The 23478-nt window shown below is 47.2% G+C and overlaps 1 protein-coding gene across 3 annotated transcripts in view; it reads right to left on the bottom strand.

The window, feature by feature from the left end:
• The window catches only part of SHISA9 (shisa family member 9), a 348748-nt gene extending 331666 nt beyond the window's left edge, over positions 1–17082 (bottom strand). For 2 of the 3 annotated variants that reach the window (XM_055561825.1, XM_055561826.1), the window contains exons 1-2: positions 16520–17082; positions 5042–5169 (exon numbers count right to left, since the gene is read on the bottom strand). In XM_055561825.1, coding sequence (XP_055417800.1) covers positions 5042–5169; positions 16520–17082 — 691 coding nt within the window. Of the gene's footprint in view, positions 1–5041; positions 5170–10085; positions 11305–16324; positions 16326–16519 lie in introns of those variants that run through there. The other variant, XM_055561827.1, reaches the window with a different exon arrangement.
• Positions 17083–23478: the final 6396 nt, after the last annotated feature.

Raw genomic sequence — 23478 nt, 5'->3', positions numbered from 1 at the left:
GTGGAGTTTACAATATAGTGAAAGAGGAATCAATTTAAAATGTGAGCACGACAACTTCAGAGACTACAAAAGTTATAGGGAGAATAGTGGGGAAATGGGGAACAGTGGGTGACTTGGGAGCCACAGGTAGACAAGGATGTCCTCTCTAGTGAGGTTGCAATAGGGGTAACAGATGAGATGCAAGAGGCCTGGAATCCTGTGCTATAGGCAAAAAGCACAGCAGGTGCAAAGGCCCTGAGGCAGGAATGAGCTGGGCTGTTTAAGCGTTGTTTTGCATATTAAAGGAGTTAATATATTCAAAACATTTAGCACCTGTGCCTGGCCCAAATGAAAGTAAAGGTGTCAGTCACGCAGTCATGTCTGACTCTTTGCAACCCCATGGACTATAGCCCTCCGCTAGGCTCCTCTGTCCATGGGATTTCCTAGGCAAGAATACTGGAGGAGCCATTTCCTCCTCCAGGGGATCTTCCCTACCCAGGGATCAAACGCCTGTCTCATGTTTCCCGCATTGGCCAGCAGGTTCTTTACCACTAGCACCACTTGCAAAGCCCTTCTTTTCCTTTATACATTATTACAAAATATTGAGGACAGTTCCCTGTGCTATACAGGAGGCCCGTGTTGGTAATTCCTCCCAATTTTTAGAAAGTATGTGGGAATATTCCTTCTAGTATTTCAAAAAAATCAAGTATGGGACATCCTGGGTGCCTTTGTAAATATGGACAAATGAATGAAAATCCATTTAGCCCTAAACATGAGCTGTACAACCTCTTCAGAAACTAAGTCATGGATCTGCTTTTCATCTGATTCCTCGTAAACCCGCTTGGAAATGGTCCTGGGGAAGGACAGGGTGGGAGTAGAAGCCGGAATAAGAATCCCATCTTTCTGATGAGTTCCATGCCCTGAAATAGCAAGTCAGCATTTCACCAGAGTTTGGGGTGAGATCTCACTTGCTCAGATTATGCCTGTGAAATAAATACTACAACATTGACTCCATTCAAAAGTGGAGCTGTATGTTTGTACGGAGTGTGAGGGTCCTTTGTCCCATGAATAGATGTGAGAGCAGTCAGGATGTCAGCTGGTTCCATTCCAACCCTGAGCAGGTGCATAACTTAATGCGAGGTTTTCATAGACACTGGGCAACACTTTATACAATGGCAATAAAGGCTATGTAATTGCCACTGACTTATTTCATGTTGTTTCCAGCCTTTGCCACATCGTTAGACAATACTGCACAACCAAAATTCTACTATCAAGTCAGCTGCAGTAACTATAATGTAGTGTTCTGGACTGAATCCTGGAGCAGAAAGGGGACATCAGAGAAGAAACTAGTGAGATTCAAACAATACCTACCATCTGGCTAAAAATAATGTACGAATATTGACTTCTTAGTTTTGACATATAACTACGGTGTACCATAGTCATGCAAGATGTTAACATCAGGGGCAAGTGGGTGAGTGGGTGAGAACTCTGTGTACTATATGTGCCACTTTCCTATAAATATAAAATTATTCCCAAATTAAAACTTTATTTCAAAAGAAGCGTGCTTTTAATACAAACAAGTTGAGAAATGTTGATCCAAGGTTGTATTTTGTCCCCACAGTCCCTCACTCAAATCTCACAATCTTGACACTAAAAGAAGCCTAAATTTACCCTGGACTCTCAGAAGGTGGGGTTGGGGCGGGGGGGTGGGGTTGTCACTGGCAAACAGGGCGGCTGGGGTGGGGGAGACAGCGCACGTTCACAGTACTTGAGAACAAAATGCGCCTTCAAAAGCAAACTGTAATTACGCAGAAGCCGAGGAGCTTTTGCAGAAAATCACTCTCTCATCTGAATCTGCATCCTGTTAATCAAAGAGGTCCAAGCCCTTTTGATTATCAGACTAAATATTTTTAGGCAATAACACTGAATGCCTGAAAAGACCCTGAACAGCATCTGCTGAAGATAAAAAAAGGCGAGTCCTGCCTATATCACAGGAAAAATGAACCATAGGAAACTGATAAAGGTTGGCAAAAAAAATTCCCAATATTGAAGCCTTTTCCTCCCTATTTGCCTTCACTCTAGTCCTTCCCAACTCCCCTCCTTCCAAATATCCAGGTTTCTAGACTGTTGCTGGTTCTCTTAGTGTTTGAACAAAGCATAAGGAAAAGTGCAAAAAGTGATCTAGTGTTCATATCAAGAGAAGATGATTATTCTCTTAAAGCAATGTCAAGTGGGTCACCAAACAGAGATAAAAATAACATTTAAGTTGGAACTTCAATCAAATCTCACAACTTGAATATTTAGTGAAGAACACCCTAAAAATGGCACAATGTGCCCCTTCTTGTTGTATCACAAAGAGATGCATCTTTCCACTTTCTATAATGGTAGATCTTCGTAGCACCCATAATGTCCAGAAAAGGGTTTTATATTCATTGTGGGCTCGGACTCTTTGTGACCCCCATGGACTGTAGCCCACCAGGTTCCTCTGTGCATGGAATTTTCCAGGTAAGAATACTAGAGTAGGTTACCATTTCCTATGCCATTGTATTCAGTAGTGGCATTCTAATTCTGGCACCAAGAGCTGGTCTTACTTTCTGATTTTCAGACAAGATTCCTTCTCTCCTACTTCTCTATTAGTCAGTGGGCTCTGGAGACTACGTGGCTTCTTGAACCTTTAATAACTGATAATGTCAGTCACCTAGCTCTTATCTTCTCAATGAACTCCACAAATCATTGTTTCTTTTGAACATGTAATTTTTCCCATGTGTCCATAATATGTAAAGAGCTCCTGTAAATCAATAAAAGACAAACACTTCATTACAAGTAAATATTATCACTACCAACTACTGAATTAATTTGCTATTTAAATTAAACTCATTAATGTAAACCTGTGGAAAAGATATATGCTCTTATTTTCCAGATATTCCCCAAAATACTAAGAAATAAGGATGGAACCAACCTAGCAGAACTACATAAAATTAATATCTGTGGTAATTCCTAGGAGAATGCAATGTTTGTGACATTGTACCTAGAATTCTCCCCTGCAGTTTGTCAGGAAAGCTCTAGTGCAATTCCACTCAGTAAAATATTACAAGACACATTTTTTTCCTTGGTGTAAAAGATCACTGATTACTGAAACACAAATATAGACTAAAAGCAAGACTCATAAATAAACCAAGTTAGTCTGTCACAGGAGACTTCTGAAATTCACAGTACCTAGAGACCCATCTCTGAACCACAGTTTATTTTCAGTACAACTTTAAACAAAGATCCCTTCCTAAAGCAAGATTCATTAATGTTGCCTGCCCTTTTGCCTGACGGAGTGGTGTAATTTGAGTGACTTCATTGAGTTTGTTATTCCACTCAAGAGCTGATTCAAAATCATCCTAGAAATTGAAACTTCAAATGAGAAACTTTCAACAGCCACCTTTTTATAGCCAGGGACTCAACACCATTTCAGCTTTCTCTACTTCATGGTCATATTCACTCGCTTATGATATTTAGGACTCATATACACCTAGGTTCAGCTTATTTTCCACTGAATTTTGAAAGAGAATGTGCTCATTTCCATCAAAGCCAGAACTGGATACAACAATTGCCATATCAGAGTTGGCGCAATTCACCATGCCTTTCGGGGCTGTGAAATTTGGTCATAAAACTTCCAATGACTGGTGTATTTTGCTCTAACATATGGCTATTTCTCTTATCATTTTTATGATCCAGTTCATAAATAAATAATGTCAAGTTATTTAATAGAATGGAACTTAAGACTTTCTACTTAGTAACCCATTTCAAACCACGTACACATTAACTTTGCAAACATACTGCAACGTTTCCAAGGCTGTGAACAATTATCACCACGTAGAATCAGATAATTTGCATCACCAATGTCAAATTCCACAGACTTATTCCTCTACCCACTGAGCATGGAAATTTGCAACCAAACAGTGCAAAACTATGATTCAGCAAATAAAACACCAATGCTTTTTCTGGTGGAACTTTAGCAAAGGCGACCCAGACTAGAAAAACGTGCAAAAATGCCAGAACTGTTTCTGTTTTTAAAAAACCTCCAGCTACAACTAAATGCATCCTTTAAATTTTCTGGCTTTTATTATTTTAAACCAAGCCCTACACATTACTTTAATGTGGGGCTTACTTGAAAACATAATTGCTAGGAATAACCATGATAGTACGCTACTGTCAAAAACAAAACAATCTTATTTTTCCCCACTCCCTATAGTCAGTACACCAGCTCCATAATATATATTGTATATACTGACCTTTGAAAGGAAAGAAAATCTTTGGGAACACACTAAGATTCCCAGGTATGCGCTGTCAGCTAAAGAATACCTATTGAAACACAATAGCGAATGCAACTTTTTTCCCCTGGGAGAACAACAGAACAATTTGCTTCTGTTGAATCATAGGTACACACCCAAACTAACATAACCCCAACTCAAAACCCCCCACATACATGCACAGGTACACACACACACACACACAGAGTTTGTGGATTATGTTTATGAAACTCTGGTTTTATGAAAAATAAATTTAATTCTTCTGAACCAGTATCTGTTAGCTGAAAGCCATATAAAACCTAAAAGTGACAACTGGTCTACCTCAAGAGGCAGCCAGATAAGCAAATGAACCATTGGTTAACAGATTACCCAATCAAGATGAACCAACAAAACAGGTTATTGGCTAACAGATTTACTATCTAGGATGAACCAACCAAGTAATCCTTTGGTTAGCTAAGTATCTACCATGATGACCAGCCAAAAGGGCTATTAGTTAACATATGACCAAGATGAACCTCCAAAGTGGCCTGTTAACAGAAGAACCAACCATGAGAAATCCACCACGTGGATAACTCTTTAATGGAGAAACAAAGTGAAATCTGAGGATGCCACCCACAGTTAGATCCAGAAGAGATAAAATAAAACTTCTTAGTCCACAAAGAGAAGCTCCTCATAAACCCAAACACACACCATGAAATCTGGAGGTGTGACCACCGCTTAGGTCACCCCGTGGGACTGGAACTGGATGGCAGAGCTATACTTACGAAGATTATTTATGGGGGTTCTGGTATCCATGTTCTCATAATGCTGGACGTGGACCACAATGTTGAGATCTCTCTCCATGTGGTCAGTGTTGCAGTGGCCCTGTGGCCTCATGACGTCTGCAAGGGCCCTGAAAGGAGAGAAAGTTTAAATTGATTCATTCAAAACAACGACTAGCACCTACTTATTCCTAAAAATTGAAAGTGGCTCAGTCATATCCGACTCCTTGTGACCCCATGAACTGTAGCCCACCAGGCTCCTCTAGCCATGGAATTCTCCAGGCAAGGATACTGGAGTGGGTTGCTGTTCCCTCCTCCAGGGAATCTTCCAAACCCGGGGATCAAACCCAGGTCTCCCACATTGCAGGTGGAGGATTCTTTACCATGTGAGCTACCAGGGCTTTGGGCTTATGAACAAAAGACAAGACCCCTTTCTCCATGGAGCTGCCATTCTACTTAGGGTGGAGGGGAAAAAGACATACGTAAAGAAGATCACTGCAATTAGAGATTACATAAGGATCTCCTGCAGAAGAATTCATACGCCTCTCATGTTACTGATGTAATAGCAGTGTTACCCACTTTATAGAGTTATTGAGAGGATTAAATGATGAATATATGTAATATGTCTGCACCCAACAAGTTTAGTCACCCTTTATAACTAATCCTAATAATAAAAAAAAATGCTTATTCCCAGGTGGCGCTAGTGGTAAAGAGTATGTTTGCCAGTGCAGAAGATATAAGAGACATGGGTTTGATCCCTGGGTCAAGAAGATCCCCTGGAGAAGAAAAATGACAACCCGCTCCAGTATCCTTGCCTTGGAAATCCCATGGACAAGAGGAGCCTGGTGGGCTACAGTCCATAAGGTCACAAAGAGTTGGACACAACTGAGCACAGCACAGTACTCTTGCTAACCCTAGATACCAACACTTCAGGTACAGCTACGGCCCAGTATTAGTAACAATAAGTAACATTTATTAAGTACCTCCCATAAGCCAGGCACTATACTCGTCATGTGACATGTCCTAATTCAATTAGGCAGCACATAAACATGTCATGAGGGTTATTACTCCTTCTTTGCAGATGAGTCAACAAAGACTCAGAGAGGTGAACTGATTCCATTTACTTGAAATGTTCAGAATGGGAAAATCCATATGGACAGCAGAGTAGTGGTTGCCAGGGGCCAGGGGTGTGGGAGGGGAAATGGGAAGTCACTGCTAATGAGGGAGGGGTTTCTTTTTAGGGTGATGAAAATGTTCTAGAATTAGACAGTGGTGATGGTTGCTCAACTTTCTCAATATACTACAAACCACTGCATTGTATACTTTTAAAAAAGAAAATCCAAAATAAACTGACAGATTGGCTGATCAGGAAAAGCCTTTCTGAGAAGGCATCTGAGCTGAGCCCTGAACAGTGAGGAGTTACTGCCATGAAGAGGATGAAAGAACATTCCAGGCAGAGGGGTCAGCAAGTGCAAAGACCCTGAGGCATAGAAGAGTTCAGATCTGAGGGACAAGAAGGCTAATAAAGCTGAACTGCAGCCAACAAGTGGGAGAGCATTACAAGGCGTGGATTACTATACCCATTCTCCAGAACAAAAAGACTGCCCAACAGGACTTCCCTGGTAGTCCAGTGGCTAACATTCCAAGCTCCCAATTCAGGAGGCCTGGGTTTGATCCCTGGTCAGGAAACTAGATCCCACATGCTGCAACTAAGACCTGGCACAACCAAATAAATAAATAAATATTTTTTAAAAGACTGCCCTGTTGGGCTACAGTCCATCAGGTAGCAAAGAGTCGGACACGACTGAAGCAACTTAGCATGCATGCACACACGCCCAAGTTAACCCAGCTAATCAGTGGCGGGACTAAGATACAAACCTGAATGTCTTTGAAATCATTGTTTAAGCTCCTCCTGACCCTGCACAGTAAGCAGAACCTGAAACCTGAAAGGGACTGCAGGAAAGAAATGTTTGAAACACAAGACAGATGTCTCTCAAATCTAATTTGCCTTTTTTTCACTTCTAAACATGTTCTTTCCTATTTGCAGGACAGGAACAGAGACCCAGACATAGAGAACAGACTTATGGACACCGTGAGGGCAGGAGAGGGTGGGATGAACTGAGAGAGCAACATTGAGATATATACGTTACCATATGTAAAACAATAGCTAATGAGAAGGTGCCACATGCTGCTTCATGTTGATGAATGGTAGAAACCAACACATCGTAAAGCAATTAGCCCCCAGTTTAAAAAAAAAATTTTTTAAGAAATATATTAAAATAAAAATAAATGAATACATAGGTTCTTTATTGAACTTCAGAGGATCTCTGAACTCCTCTAGAATTGAACAGAAATTTTATTTGTGCATTTTTCCTGGACAAGAAGCCATAGTTTGGGATTTCTCTGGCCATCCAGTGAATCTGCCTTCCAATACAGGGCTTGGTCCCTGGTCAGGAAACTAAATCTTGCATGCCGAGGGGCAATTGAACCCGCACCACAGCTAGTGAAGCCCACAGTCTACAACGAAGGGCCCGCACACCACCACGAAGACCCACTGCAGCCAAAATAATGAAATAAGCAAATAAAAAAAAAAATAAAGGCAGAATGAGACACTATCAAGTTAAAAAGAAAAAAGAGGCCAGAGTTCTCACCACATTCTCTAAAGATTTCTCTCCAAAATTGCAAAATATTTGAACTTTCAAGAAGATAGCAGAGTAAATGATCAGGGTGGCTATCCGTGAATTCGGTCAGCACTGCCATCGACAGATTCCCTGGCTCCTGCTGAGTGCCAAAATTCATGAAATTCACCAGAAAGTCAAGGATACTTTTCCTCAAGGCAGGCTTTCCCAGAGTAGGCATGAGGACAGGGATTCTTAGAGCCTCTGTATCCTGGACAAGGTGTCTTCAAGGGGTGGTCCACTCATTCGGGGAATGCCTAATATAGTTTGGCAGTGGGGGGAGGAAATATGACAACTTCTGTGTATGGTCTTTAGTCATTAAAAATAAGAAATAAATGTGTGAACTGAGGCTAGAGAGAATCAAGAACCTTGGACCAAGGTGCCAACCTTGGCAGTGGCATCATCTTTAGGGTGCATCAGCTGTGCTGTAGTTATATACACCCCCAAAGGGATATGCAAGCAAAGAATCTAGTTTTACTAAGCTAGCCATCACTAGGTGGACATGGGGCTTAAGAATGTTCGCTCATAACAAAACTACAGCCTGGAGACAATACTGATAAAACAAGGACAGGAAAATCATAGACTGGACCCTCTCCTCTTCAACAGCTTCTCACGAGGTTAAAAAAAAAAAAAAAAGATGGCCTATTCAGATCAAAATGAAATCAGCCAAAAATAATTCAAACTCTCATGAAGAATATTCAAAATATGGATCTATGTATGAATGATGAGCTTCATCCTCAACACACACTAGTGTGTTATTACACAAAGTCATCACCATTGGCAACAAATTGTAAATATTTGTTTCACCTTCAATTCTGTTTAATATACCTGCTCTTATGTATGCTTTAGAGTCTATCTAAACAACAAGGTCCTATTATATGGCACAACATTCAAAAAATGAAGATCATGGCATCCAGTCCCATCACTTCATGGCAAATAGATGGGGAAACAGTGATATACTTTATTTTCTTGGGCTCTAAAATCACCGCAACAGTGACTGCAGTCACGAAATTCAAAGATGCTTGCTCCTTGGAAGAAAAGTTATAACAAACCTAGACAGGGTATTAAAAAGCAGAGATACCACTTTGCTGACAAAGATCCATGTAGTCAAAGCTATGGACTGTCCAGTAATCATGTATGGATGTGAGATGGACCATAAAGAAGGCGAGTGCCAAAGAATTGATGCTTTTGAATTGTGGTGCTAGAGAAGACTCTTGAGAATCCCTCGGACTGCAAGGGGATCAAACCAGTCAATCCTAAAGGAAATCAATCCTAAATATTCATTGGAAGGACTGATGCTGAAGCTGAAGCTCCAATACTCTGGTCACCTGATGTGAGTAACTGACTTATTGGAAAAGACCTTAATGCTGGGAAAGACTAAAGGCAAGATGAGAAGGGGCAGCAGAGGATGAGATTGTTGGATGGCATCACTGACTCAATGGACATGAGTTTGAGCAAACTCCAGGAGATAGTGAAGGACAGGGAAGCCTGGCATGCTGCAGTTCATGGGGTCACAAAGAACCAGATATGACTTAGCGACTGAACAACAACTACAGCACAGGAAACTACATTCAATATCCTGTGATAAGCCGTGCTGCTGCTGCTGCTGCTAAGTCGCTTCAGTCGTGTCCGACTCCGTGTGACCCCATAGACGGCAGCCCACCAGGCTCCCCCGTCCCTGGGATTCTCCAGGCAAGAACACTGGAGTGGGTTGCCATTTCCTTCTCCAATGCATGAAAGTGAAAAGTGAAAGTGAAGTCGCTCAGTCGTGTCCGACTCCTAGTGACCCCATGGACTGCAGCCTACCAGGCTCCTCCGTCCATAGGATTTTCCAGGCAAGAGTACTGGAACAGGGTGCCATTGCCTTCTCCCAATAAACACCTATGGAATGACTACATCCATGAGCAAATAAATGATGGAATGAGGAGGTGCCTTATGTCACGTAAACCAGGATGTCAGGCATCAGAACTCCTATGTGCCAGGTACTATACCAGGACTCAAGTGACAGATGGGGAAAGGCTGCATTCCTTACTGTGAACAATAATGGAAGGAGGCAGATGATAAACTAGTAAACCAGTACATTAGTAAGTTCATTTTAGACTGTAATGTGAAATTAAGCAAATCACATTGAGTGATGGGCTGGAGGGGGTGGGGGAGCATTGGTAAATAATCCTAGGGGATCAAGGACAGCTTCTCAGACAAGGTGACACTGAGCTGAGACCTGAATGCTGAGAAAGGGCCAGCCAGAGAATCTGAGGCAAACCAACACAACAACTCCAAGGCAGCAATGAGCATGGCATATCTGAGGAATGAAAAGAAAAGCCTGCATCCCTTTTCTTTCCAATTACAGTGAATAAATAAAAGACCCCAACATCACCAAATAGAGCTTAGAGTTGCAATATCTTGCTTAGAAGCCTCCAGGGGTTCCAAGGTCTGAACTGTTTTCTGACTTTTAAACACTTGAATGGGATTCCTGAGATTTTCCTCTTGTACCAGAAGCATCATTTATTTTTCAAGGATCTAAGGGCAATGCACATGAAGCTACTTTCTGGGGTATTGGTTATATGGGTGTAGCCATGTGTCCAAATTCATCAAACTACACATAATATGTGTACACTGTATGCTGCAAATTAGACTCCAATAAAGTTGGTTTTTAAAATGCAAGGTCTCAGTGCCCAAAGAGAAGCAAAACATATTCTGCAAGGAAAAATAATTTAGATAGCCAGTGGGAATTTGCTATATGATGCAGGAAGCTCAGGCCGGTGCTCCATGACAACCTACAGAGCTGGGATGCGGTGAGGGGTGGGAGGGAGGTTCAAGAGGGAGGGGACGTAGGTATACCTATGGCTGATCCGTGTTGATGAATGGAAGAAACCAACACAACATTGTAAAGCAATTATCCTCCAATTAAAAATTAAAATAAATAATTTAGAGACTTTTTGTAGCCAACAGCATATGCATTCGTGGGCTTCTCCAGCCTGGGCAGCTGGTGGAAGCCACAGGATAACCATAAATGTATAAGAAAAGGGAGACGGAGGGGAGGCTGCAATAAGAGAGAAAAGGCAAGAGCAGGAGAGACGTTTGTCACTTGATGCCATTTCTTTGCAAGAGACTTGAGCGTTCGTGAAGCATGCTTGAAAAATACACGGGACATGGCGTGATGTAATTTGCCACTTGGATTTCTGACTGTTTGAAGGTGGGCAAGATGATGACATGCATTCCCTACTGGCTTCGAATGTAAAGAGCTTCAAACACGCATTCCTGCCCTCACTAATGCCTTTGCCAAGAGGGCTGGCCCTGCCAGGGGCAGATGCAGGAAACATCCATAGTCTTGATCTGACTCGGGCTCCTTGAACCAGCCCTGACACGTGCACTCTTACTTGCAGGGCATCAAGCACCTCTCTGTGATCGGCAAAGACTGAAGTCCTGGATGTCAGGGCTTCAAGGCAGTGCAACCTGATGGCCAAGGACCCGTGCCATAGCCTCAGACTGTCTGGGCCTCAAGTCCAGCTCCTCCAATTCGCTAAGGGATTTCGCATCCTCTTGAAAAGCAATCTGTGCCTCTGTGAAAAGCAGATTGTCATAAAGCTGACCTCCGTGGGACATGAAATTAAATGAGAATTTACACACAAGCTTATGTAAAATAGCAAAGCCAGCAAGTGTCCCTGAATATCAGCCCGGCCAACGAGGGGGTGTGGGGTGGATTGGGATGGACATATACACTGCTATGTATTAAATAGATAACTAATGAGAACTTACTGAACTTGCCACCCATCCTGCTAAAATTCAATGCCAAGTCCAGAGAGGTGACGAGACTTGGCCAATGTCACGCAGCTAAATAGACATAGCAGAGCAAGCACTAGACACAGACTTCCAGACTACAACTTCACCTCCTTCTGTAGATAAGGGGGAGAAAATTCCAATAAGAAGGATGATGATAAAGGGTAATAGTCACTGAGCAGTTACCCTATGGCAGGTCCTGCTCTATGAGATTTCTAAGCCCAGTCTCAGTGAATCTTCACACAGACCTATGACATAGGGACCCTAAAGATAGGAATCTGAGAATCAGAGATGAACTGCAAATTTCCCAAAAGCTCACACTATTAAGTGGCTGAGTTGGGACTGAATCTGGAGCCATCTGACTTGAACCCATTTCTCTTCAGATCAGCCAAACGACCTCTCTAGGGACTGTAGGGAACATGACTGACTGAACTGAGGACCGGGGCACGGGGTGGGGGCAAGTGAAATTAACCTGAGAGGGTCCTAAAGGGAACAGATGCCACTTGAAAATACAGGTCCACTGTTACCAAATCTATCGGCTTCTCAAGAGAAATCATAAAACCGGGATTTCTATGCGAAACCTCCCAGTTTTTTAAATGTTGGTCATTGGTTCTAAGTTGGTTTTAAAACACCGTACACCATAGAGACTAAAGAGATTTCACAGCCAAATGCAGTGAGCCTTGACTGAAATCTTGGTTTGAAAACCCAATCTCTAAAAGACATTTCTGGTGTATGACTGGGAAAACAGTAATATGATTGGCTATTTGATGATGTTATGGAATTTTTGTTCCTTTTGGGGGGCAGGATACTGGAACTGTGTTATGTGGGAGAAATGTCCTTGTTCTTAGGAGATCCACACTAAAGTATTTAGGGATGAAGTGTCATGTCTGCAACTTATTTTCAACTGCTCCAGCCAAAAAAAAAGGAAAAAAGAGAAGAAGGAAGGGAAGGAGAGAGGAAGGAAAAAAGGAAGGAAGGAAAGAAGGAAGAGGGAGAGAGAGAGAGCCATAAAGCAAACGTGACAAAACACTAATAACTATTCAATCTAAATGAGCAGTGTTTGACTGGGAGCGACTCCGCTCCTGGATGACTTTTTAATTGTCCTGACTGCAGTGTGTGTGGGGGCCACCTGCTCCTAAGGGGGCAGAGTCCTGAGATGCTGCCAAACACCCAGCAATGCACCGGACTGCCCCTCACAGCAGAGAATAATCAAGCCCCAAATGTCAAGAGGAGGAAACCCTGCTCTAGATGAAAGATCTAGTGGAGTTTATGTTTATTCTTCTTTCAAGTTTTCTGTATGTTTAAAATGTTTCACAATAACAAATTGGGAACAACTTAAGAATTCATGTGTGCAGGCTCGATCGCTTCAGTCGTGTCTGACTCTTTGCGACCCTATGAACTGTAGCCCCCCAGGCTCCTCTGTCCATGGGATTCTCCAGGCAAGAATGAATACTGGAGTGTGCTGCCATGCCCTCCTCCAGGGAATCTTCCAGACCCAGGGATCATACCCACGTCTCCTGCATCTGCTGCGCTGCAGGCGAATTCTTTACCCACTGAGCCACCTGGAAAGTCCAAAAATAAGAATACAGACATAGGAATATGTTGCAGACCAAATAAAATGTGTCTGCATGGTTTGGTACCATTTGGTACCCACCATTTGCGGTCACTTCTTCCAATAAATAGTGGTTGAATGTGGCTGTGGTTACATCTGCTGTAGAAGCATCTATACGGTTTTCTCCACATCACAGGCCACGCCTGCATATACTCTGGAATTGCTGTCTCTCCCCGTTTTCAGTCCTAATCAGCGCAGAAGGAAGCAGGCGATGTGCCCACGCCTCTGAGCCTGGAAACTGACCTTATCAAACAGAAGCACTCTGGTCACTAGGAGCAGTCAACGGTGTGACGTGGAGCAGCATATGCTGTAGGTCTTTGAGAACAAGGTACTCTCAGGTGAGGTAAGAACAAACTTCCCACCCCAGTGACCCCTGCAGCTCGAGACAAAATAAATTAAGATGCTGCAGCCAGCACGTTCATTTCACCTGAAAGCCACCGTACAGTCTCTCTGATGCAGAGTTTGGCATGCTGGACCCAGCCAAACATCCTATGGTCCATGCGGGCAAAAGCAAATGAGCCATGGCTGGGATATGAAATGATTAACTGCATCAGTAGAGCAGGATGCACTTGGTGAGTATTTGGGGCAGCCCCTAACACCATAGAAACACACCCAAAGGCTACACAAATGCGGAGAACCAGCAACAGAATGTCAGTAAGAGGCACACTGAATAAATCCATCCACCCTCCATCCGGTAAAATGTTCCCAAGTCAAGTGTGGACCACTTTACACAAGCCGTTCAAGGAGGTGGTAAAAATGCAGACTTCTGAGGCCCAGATAGATGGATTTAGAATCTCTCTGGATCAAGCGCAAGACTGTGCATTTTAGGAAGCTCCTCAAATTCTGATGCTCACTCAACCTGAAAACATCTGCCCCAGACACAGCTGACACCAGGGGAGTAAGGAATGCGCAATTTTCTGTGTGACCTTGAGCAAGCTACCAACCTCAGCTACGATTTGCTCCTATGTAATAGAGAATTAGCACCTGTCTCATTACTGGGCAAACTAAATGATGTTTACACACACATACACACACAGAGACACACACACATCCCTAGTATAGTGCCTGGCACCCAGAACTGTGCTCAGCAAATGTTATTTCCTTTTCCTGGACAGTGACTGACTGAACACCATAAAGCCTGGAAAGATATACAGAAGTATACATGTGCAGACCCCACCCTAGAGATCCTGATTTGAACCATCTAGGGTGGGGCCCCTGGCAACAGGGTTTTGTTTTGTTTTGTTTTGTTTTTAAAGCATTCCAGGTCACCCTAAATGTCAGCCAAGGTTGAAAATTATACCTTGGGGGTCATCAGTAAAAATCAAGCAGTCTTTCTTTTCAGGAGTATGTACCTTCACTCTAGCCTGGAATTCTCAAAATGTATGAAAGGAGAGCCTGTGTTGGGGCTCTGCAACCCCAGGACTGGATACCTGCTAGATTCCACCTCCAAGGAGACCTTTCCCGGTACCTGTAGAGGAATGTGGCTGCAGCCTGCTGGGCTGGAGTAAACAGAGCTGCAAGGGGGCAGGACCAGGAAGTTTCTCCCACAGTTCCCCAAAGGTTAGTGCTCCTCCCCAGCTTCCCACCTCCCTCCTCCTGCCTCTCCACCTCCCTCCTCCTGCCTCTCCACCCCCATCCCAACCGAACCAGGAGGAGAGCTCCCGAAGCCCTGGTTTGCAAGGCAAAGGCTCCAAGGAGATTTCAGTAGAGGAATTAAGTCGAAATCTGCCAGGCACCCTACCCATCCCTGGGTTAATTTCTCTACCGAGGCAACAGTCGGTGCCGCAACCCTGCTTCCGAGTCTCGCTCGCAACACTAGACCCTTGGCGAGGACAGCGGGGGGACGTGAAACCACCGGCCCGTGGGGTTGGCGATCGGGCACCTTGGGGTGGCAGGAGGTGGGCGGGGCCCGCACTTGACTCTTTTGGTAGGTCAGGCTTTCTCGAAACCCCTGGAGTAGGGGTGGTTCTGTGCCTCTTGATCCCACCATCCATCCACACCTCCCTGCTAACCCAAACCGAGAGGAACTTCTCACCTCTTTCTTCTCCCAAATTCTTCCCTTGGGGTGGGAAAGGGTGGGGGGGAATCATCTGATAATCTGCATATAAATAGAAAATAATTACTAGTGATGTGGTGGTGATGTTCCTCGCCTATTTTTGGTGGGTCTCTTTGTTGAGATTTTTTAGGCAGGCACACGGAGCGCGTGCAGACACACGCGCGCGCACAGGCAGCCGGAGGTGCGGGGTGTGTGTGTGTGTGTGTGTGTGTGTGTGTGTTTGGGGGTGGGGGGGAACACATGGCGACTCTGTTGCGCGTATACGGGAAGAGAATAAACCTTGTTCCCCAGTCATCCGGCTGTGTGCAGGCGACCCCGCTCTCTTCACCACCCTCCCCCGTCCCTCCTCACGCCAGCCGGGACCCCACACCAACCCCTGGCCTCTCCCCGGCCGAGGGTTGCATCCTCCAGTCTGCGTCTTCAGCCTCCAAAGTTACTGGGTTGTGCGAATCGATTTAGACACTGGGGGGGGGGGGGGGGGGAAGGCAAATAGCTCCATTAATCCCCAAATGCCTTCTCCCATCTGCTGCGACTTGCTCGTGCTGGGACTTGCATAATGAATAAGGCAAAAGGGAAAGTTGACGAATCAGGGTGTCTGGGGGGGTGAAGTCACGCTGGGAGGGGGCTCCGGCCCTGGGAGGCCACACCAGCCCGCGCAAAGGGCGCAGCGCCACGGCTGAGGTCGCTGCCCCCGGCAGGGAGAGGAGGCGGCTGGAGAGAGGGACGAGGGGGTGATGGAGGGGGGGGCGGCGAGGTCCCAATTCCAGGGAACTGGCAGCTCGGCGGAAAGCGAGGCGGCCGCTCCGAGCAAAGCTTTTGTTCTCGCCCTCCCCGCACACTCCACCTCCCTCGCCACATTTTCGCGAGTCGTACGAGTTGCAGGCGGCACACACTCCTTGCCTCCCTCCCTCCCCCTCCGCACACACGCGCGCGCGGGCTCACACACACCCCTCTTCCCTTTCGGGCTCGCCGGCCCCTGTTTACCTAGAGGGTAGCATGCGGAATCGAAAGGCTGGACCACCCCCACATCCCCAAAACCCAAGACTCCAAAGGCACTGGCTCCCAGGCTGTGTGTCTCAAGTCCGCTGCAATACTCGGCGGGAGGGGGCGGCAAGAGAGCGGGGGTGGCGGGGGAAGACACCCCTAATCCACATACACACTCTCACATCCACACCTGTGCTGAGCTCCCCGTCCCCTCTCTGCACTCCCAGCCCAAGTTGGCTGCCCGGGTGACATTCCCCCGCGGAGAGGCCGGGCTGGAGGGGGAGCGCCATTGCCTCTGGGAAGGTGGAGAGGGGAGGGGAGGGGGAAAAGAGCGGCGCTCGGGGAGTGGGGGGGCGGGGGCGGCAGCCCACCTGGACATGTGCTCCCTTTGGGGCCGGTGCGCTTTCTCCAGCCCCAGCTTGGTGAAGATGCCCACGAGCACCATGACGGCCACCACCCCGCAGATGATGTAAACGATCAGGTTGGTCTTGTCCTTGGTGGGGTCGTGCAGGGGGTCGTCCTTGCGCGCCGGGGGCTTGCCGGTGTTGAGCCAGAGCGGAGTGTCGTAGTTGGTGCAGGTGCTCTGATTCAGTCGCCGCTTCTTAAACGTGCAGCAGAACCGGAAGCCACAAGTCCCGCAGCAAAAGATGAAGTCGCCCGAGCTGCAGTTGAACGGCGGGTCCCACTGGCCCATGACATCGAAGTAGCCCCGGCAGAAGTCCGGCGTGGGCGCCCGGGTCGGGGGCGCGTCCGAGACCCCCACGCCCTCGCCGACCTCTCCGGAGGCGGCCCCGGAGCGGTTGCCCCCCGTCAGCACCACCACGCCGCCCAGCTGCGCCAGCTGCCCGTGCCCCGCTCGCTCCTGCGCCCGGCACACGCGGGCGCACAGCTCGGTGAGGAAGCAGCCAAGGAGCAGCCGGAGGACGCGGCGCATCGTGTCTCCCAGCCCGGGCTCGGCCACTCGGCCGCCGCTGGAGCCGCTGCAGCCGCCTCTCGAGGCGCGGCCGAAGCTGCCGAGGCTGCTGCCGGGGGCTGCGAGCCGCCGCGGGCCGCACATGCAGGGAGCGGCGCGGGGCGCTCGGTGGTCGGCGGCCACTGCGCTCGGCTCAGCCCGCGTTCGCCTCCAGCGCGCCGCGCGCCGAGGGGCCGGCCGGGGAGGAGCGCGCCGGGCCGGGCGGGGGGAGGAGGAACGGGGGCCAGCGCGGGGTGCAGGTCCGGCTGGCTCCCGGGGGAGGCGGGGGCCGGAGAGCAAGGGCGAGTCGGGCGGTGCGCGCCTCCCCTCGGCCGGCGGCTCGGGACTCGCCGCCCCGCGCCCGCTCGCAGGATCCCTGCTCACCTCTCCAGCTCGCCAAGTGCGCGGGAGAGAGCGAAGCGACACTTGTGGAATGAAGGGAGGGCAGGAGGGAAGGGGGAGGGGGAGGAGGGCGGGCAGAGGAGGCGCGGGGGGGAGGGGGCGGGAGCGAGCTCGAGAGGGGCGGGGGCGCGGGAGAGGTGACTCCGGCGGGCGGGCGGGCGGGAGGCAGGCGAGGGGCGTGCGGAGCCGAGCCGGGCTGGCGGGCGGACAGGAGCGAGCTCCGGCAGCCGCAGTGGCTGAAGGCATAGCTCGGATTTCCCGGCAGGTGGGGGACGGCGGCGGGACCTCCCGCGCCCTTACTGGGCGGGAGCCGCGGCTCCGACCTGTTCGGGGCGCGGAGGCGGCTCCGCCCGTGGCTTTTTCCCGGGTGCGTGCGCAGGAGCGGCGTCTCGAGTCGGCCCACCGGGGAAAGAGGTGTCTCGAAGGGTTGAGGAACAGACCAGGTGGCTTCCACTCCAAGACGGAGTGGGGCGCGATCTGATCAGGATCGTCCCTCCCAGGTGCCCGGGGGCTGCCTGGCCCTTTCCCGGGCCGTGCCCTCCAACCCGAGGCTCCCCCGCCCCCGCCACCCCCGGCTGGGTGGACTCCCGGGGCCCAGGCGAGGACCAAGGCAGAGCTGGGAGGGAGCCTGGGCCCGGCGTAGGCACCCCCAGGAGAGGGGCTCGGGATGAAATAAAGTCAAAGAAACGCAGGGAAGGTGAGGCGATGACCTGGACCCAGAACGTCTTTCCTTGGGACGCTCTCCCAGGCCCCTGGACCTGCTACTTGGTCCCTCTTCGCCGAGGCCGCCTTCCCCGCGCTCCACAGGAGGGCCACACCGCGGCGCCGCCTCTGCGCGCCCAGATCTGGTGCAGCGCAAGGCCTGGGCGCCCGGACTCGGCCGCCCTCCGGTACCTGCAGCCCTCGCGCATCGTTCTCCGGGAGCCGGCTGGCCCCTGTCCCCACCGACTCCCACCACCACCACCCCGGATATCCTCACCGGAGCTGCCGAACCCGGCCTTGCTTCCTCGGCTCCAAGTCTCCCGTCGTCAGTGTTTCCAAATCTGCCCTAGCTCACATCAGCCGATTCCAGCCAGCCGTCGGCCCTCTCCCATTTCTCCCACTTCTTCCTCTCCTCGGCTTGAATTTGACTCCAGGAGCCCCTAAAACAAGAATTGTACCAAAGCTGCTACACCAAATTTAGATCCCCACACGCCCCTGCGTTTTGTTTTTTAATTGCATTAACTAAGTATACACTTTGCAGTCGGCTAGGCGATTTGCAGGCAGATGTTTCCACCACCCCTCTTCTCCATTTGGCTGCAGTCAAGGGCTTTTCAGGGCATTTCCGAACAATCAAGAGGTTGGGCCACAGAGAAGGTGACATATAGGGTGGGGTTCTCCTTAATTGAAAAATCATGGGGTTTTAATGGGACTGTTTTGCACATTTTCTCAGTATGAGAGGGGGTTCGGCTTTGAAGAAGCCTTCTCTTTGAAGAAATGGTCACCTACTCTCTCCCGCTAAAGACTAGCAGAGAATGACCCGGTTCCAACAAAAACACACCAGGGCCATATTGTTAGAGCCATATCCAGGAGTGAACCAGCCCTGGAAGAATCAATGAATTATGAACTGTGTTATATCCCAAAACCCTCAGGACAAGGCATGAGATTGCGTAGCCTGAACTCCTCCTGTTCATCAGAACAAGATCCCCAAAACAATACAGAGTCCACCCACACATGTGTCCACCCACACCCACCACCATGGTATGAATCTCTGCAAATGCAGGCATTGGTGTGTGAGCTGACCACAGCTGACATTTATCCAGTGCCTATAACATATCCACTAAGCTTGCTTGTGTAAAATCACCTCCTCACGATACTTAAAGCAGTGCCTCACATCTAGCAGACAATCTGGGAATATCTGCTGAACCATTGAGTGACTGATCTCATTTAACTCCCCCCTGTTAGGTAATCTTTCCAAGCCCACACAACAGAGGGAGAGACTGAGGCCCAAAGCAATTAAACCAGGTGCCCAAGGAAACATAGCAAAAAAGTGCTGCTGTTGACATTTGACCCAAGAAATTTGACTCAGAAGCCTGTGTTCTAACCACTGCAGGTAGCTCCTTCCTAAAATAGGCCTCCACACTCTCCATCCAGTTGGTAGTATATTATTATTTCTTTTTTTTACTGTCATACCACATTGAAATATAAAGCCCAGGCCAGAAAAGGCTGACTCTGGCAAGAGTCCCCCAGCATCTAGAACAATGTGGATGTGGGAAACACTTTTAAAAATATGTTGTTGTTGTTGTTGTTGTTGTTTAGTCGCTAAGTCATGTCCAACGCTTGCCCAAAGACTATAGCCCACCAGGCTCCTCTGTCCATGGATTTCCCAGGCAAGAATATGGGAGTGGGTTGCCATTTCCTCCTCCAGGGGATTTTCCTAGACCAGGGATGAAACTCCAGTCTCCTGCATTGGCAAGCAGGTTCTTTACCACTGAGCCACTGAGGAAGCCCCCCAAAATACCTACAGACTAATTAGTGAACTAATTAAGATCTTTTATGCAACACCCTGTCTTTAAGAGAGGAAAGGAACTCTTAGGGCTGAGATAGACGTGCAGAGGGTTTGGAATATTTTCACACAAGAATTCAGAATTGAGAAAGGCTGCTCTAACACATTTGCTTTAGTCCAGGAAGGTGAGGCTCAGAGAGGTTAAGGGCTTTGTCCAGGTCACACAGCCAGCAGATGGGAAATGCAGAGCTGGATGCAGAGCGCCGGGCCCCTAATCCCAGGTCTCCTGCCATCCTACCCCACTGCACCCCCATATGACACTTCCCAGCAAACATCAGGGCTGAGGGCTGAGGGCAAGACCCAGACAGAAGGCTGGATCACAGATACCTTTCTGCAAAAGAGGTTTGAAGGCATTCCTAAATTTGATTAAAAAAAGAAAAAGCTTAGCAAAAAGAGACGAAATCTAGACTGAAAAGTCTATTTCAGAAGCAGCCTCCAATCTCTGCAAAATATTGCCTGTCACCAGGACATCTAAGTCCGATCCTCAGAGGAGACCGGCTCTGGAGGCTGCTGCTGGCTTTAATTAACAGAGACTGCCCCCTGTTTGTGACAAAGAGAGTGCAGGGAATGGCTTTGGGAAGAAGCAGACCTAATCCACTCTGCGTGGCTTATTTGCCAGATTCAAACCTGAAGCCCTGTAAGCTTTGCCCCAACCAAATTCCCTTCCTGCTCCCGCCTGCTGTGGCTGTCAGTGTCCCCTGGAATACTGCCCAAGCCTATTTCCTAAGAATTGGAAAAATACTTAGAGGAGAGGGGAGTCATCTTCGTTTTACTCCTCAGAGGGAAAAAAGCCAATTTCCTCTAGGTATGTCAACTCAGGAAATAGATTCACTACTTCCTACCAGATGTGTGATTATTGGGTGAGTGCCCCCATTCGGAACATGTGATTGAGAAGATATTTCTTTCAGGGCTTCTGGGGATGAGGGGTGGGGCGCGTTTGTAAACTTCCTAATTGAAACACCTGGCAAGTTCATGGACGAGAAAAATCGTTATTAAACACCACCCCCTACCACTACCCAAATGAATTCATGCAAATATGTTGAAATTAAAATGTAGCTCTTAATGAAAGTGCTTTCTGTGAAAGAGATGATGACATTATTTACAACACAGGGGTTTTTAATATCTGAAGAAGAATCTCATTTGCTCCAGCCTTACTGCTGTCAGGCTGCAGTGTGTGCAGCATGGAGAATGCATTTGTGCTCCACCCCGCCCTGCAACAATTAGTGGAGGTAGTGTTGTAACGAAGGATGTTCACTTAACAGGACTTGTAATGAAGGATGCTTACTTACCAGGACTTGTAACCCATGTCCAGAAGCAGCTCAGCAAATCAGATGATTTGTGCAGTGGTCCTCACTCCCAGGAGTTCTTTGTTAATTGTCCTCATCCAGTGCCTTGGGGTTTCAAAGTAGTCTCTAAGCAACTGTTAGCCTTGAGAAAAATAAATAAATAAATAAAAAGCATTGAAACAGAAGCTGTTGGTTTAAATCCTCAGGGAACTTCCCAGGTAAGATTCCAAACTGGCCCATCTCCGGAGAGAGAAGACAGGAGAAAGAAGCAGCCACTTCAGATTAGCAGGATTAATAAACAAGAGAATTTACAGATGAGTTTGTCTTGAGTGGCTGCAAGAGGAATAGATCTGCACCCGTCTGCCAGTCTTAACCTTTTACTTAGACTTTTGCATCCTTGGAACAGCTTCTAGTGTGGGGAAAGTGGCTGGAATGTACATTTCAAGGGCCAAGGAGAATCAGGAGCCTCTCATTGCCCAGGTCTAGCTCTCAAGTCACATCCTCTCTATGACCTTCTCCAACAGAAGCCAAAATGTAGCTAACACCCTGCCAGTTTCAAGTGAAATACTGAAATGATATATTTTATTCCCTTGTTCTGAAAAGATAAGAAGTTTTATTAGAAGAAAAGTGGGTCTGCTATACAGTTCTCTCAGATAGGAGGTAGTGTGTGAGATGATTTTTGGTGGTACTCCAACAAAGATTTTTTTTTATTTAATATATTTTTATTTAAATTCAGAAAACATCACAATGTTAACTGTGATCCATGCATTTAATAGGCAGAAAAAGTGACATAGATTTATTTTCAGTAAAAATTAGTAATAATTGATGAAAACAATCCCATGAACATAATATTTAAAAGAATAGTTCAGAAATTGAATATGTTTGCAACATTATCATTTTTTGAATTTTTTAAGTGACTTTAGCATATTTTTATTTACTTATTTTTATTTTTTGAACGCACCATGGGGCACGTGGGATCTTAGTTCCCCTGCTGCTGCTGCTAAGTCGCTTCAGTCGTGTCCAACTCTGTGCAACCCCATAGACAGCAGCCCACCAGGCTCCCCCGTCCCTGGGATTCTCCAGGCAAGAACACTGGAGTGGGTTGCCATTTTCTTCTCCAATGCATGAAAGTGCAAAGTGAAAAGTGAAGTCACTCAGTCATGTCCAACTCTTATCGACTCCATGGACTGCAGCCTACCAGGCTCCTCCATCCTTGGGACTCTATAGGCAAGAGTACCGGAGTAGGGTGCCATTGCCTTCTCCGATTAGTTCCCCTACTAGGCGTCAACCCATGCCCTCTACAGTGGAAGCATGGAGTCTTAAACCCTGGACCACTAGGGAAGTCCCCCCAACAAAGATTTTTTTTTAATAGTTTTATATTTGTTGGCTGGAAAAAATGCACAACCTAAAAAGATGAGAATTACATTTTATTTGGCGGACATTCTAAGGACTTCAAGTCAGGAAGACAGAAAGACTAGACTCTCAGCTCACTCTGAGGGACTGCTCTGAAGAGGTAAGGAGGGAAGCTGGATATACAGGAGTTTTGCAACAAAGTCCAGGTTATTGTGAAGAGGAAAAGTTAAAATTTTACATAACCTCCTGCTCCTCCTGCCTCTGTAACTCATCTTGCTGCTTGCAAAGTCTGGATCACGTAGGTCATGTAGTTTCAGAAAGTGGGGACTTAAAATACTAGGAACTGGAGCTTATCTCACTCACCTTTGTCCTGCTCTTTGCAACTGCCCAGCCCCTGCAATCCTGCTTAATCATCCCTGTCCATGTGAAAGTCAGGCGTCCCCCTCCCCATCTTGACTGCTATTCCCGCGTGCACATGAAACCCCTTAGTTTAAACCAGCCTATTAGTAGCTAGTGTTGCCCACTATAGTCTGTCTATAAAAACTCTGTAATCCCTTTGTTCAGGGCTCAGAGCTTGGAGTGTTAACTCCTCTGGGTCCACTGGCATAATAAACCTGAGTTCTTGGTTTCTCAATTACTGGTTTCTGCACCAATTGGAGCATAAAAAAATTACTGTTAATTAAAGAAAATCAGATATCTCAAGTTAATGAATTTAGTGCCTTTCTGTGTCTGGGAAAATACAAGACTCTTGATGTAGGAGATAAATGGGCCCTTGGGCCAGGCAGCTGATAT

The sequence above is a fragment of the Bubalus kerabau genome, chromosome 23, assembly GCF_029407905.1.
Source record: "Bubalus kerabau isolate K-KA32 ecotype Philippines breed swamp buffalo chromosome 23, PCC_UOA_SB_1v2, whole genome shotgun sequence".
In the NCBI taxonomy this organism is placed as follows: domain Eukaryota; kingdom Metazoa; phylum Chordata; class Mammalia; order Artiodactyla; family Bovidae; genus Bubalus; species Bubalus kerabau.
This window is presented reverse-complemented; position numbering and strand designations above follow the sequence as displayed.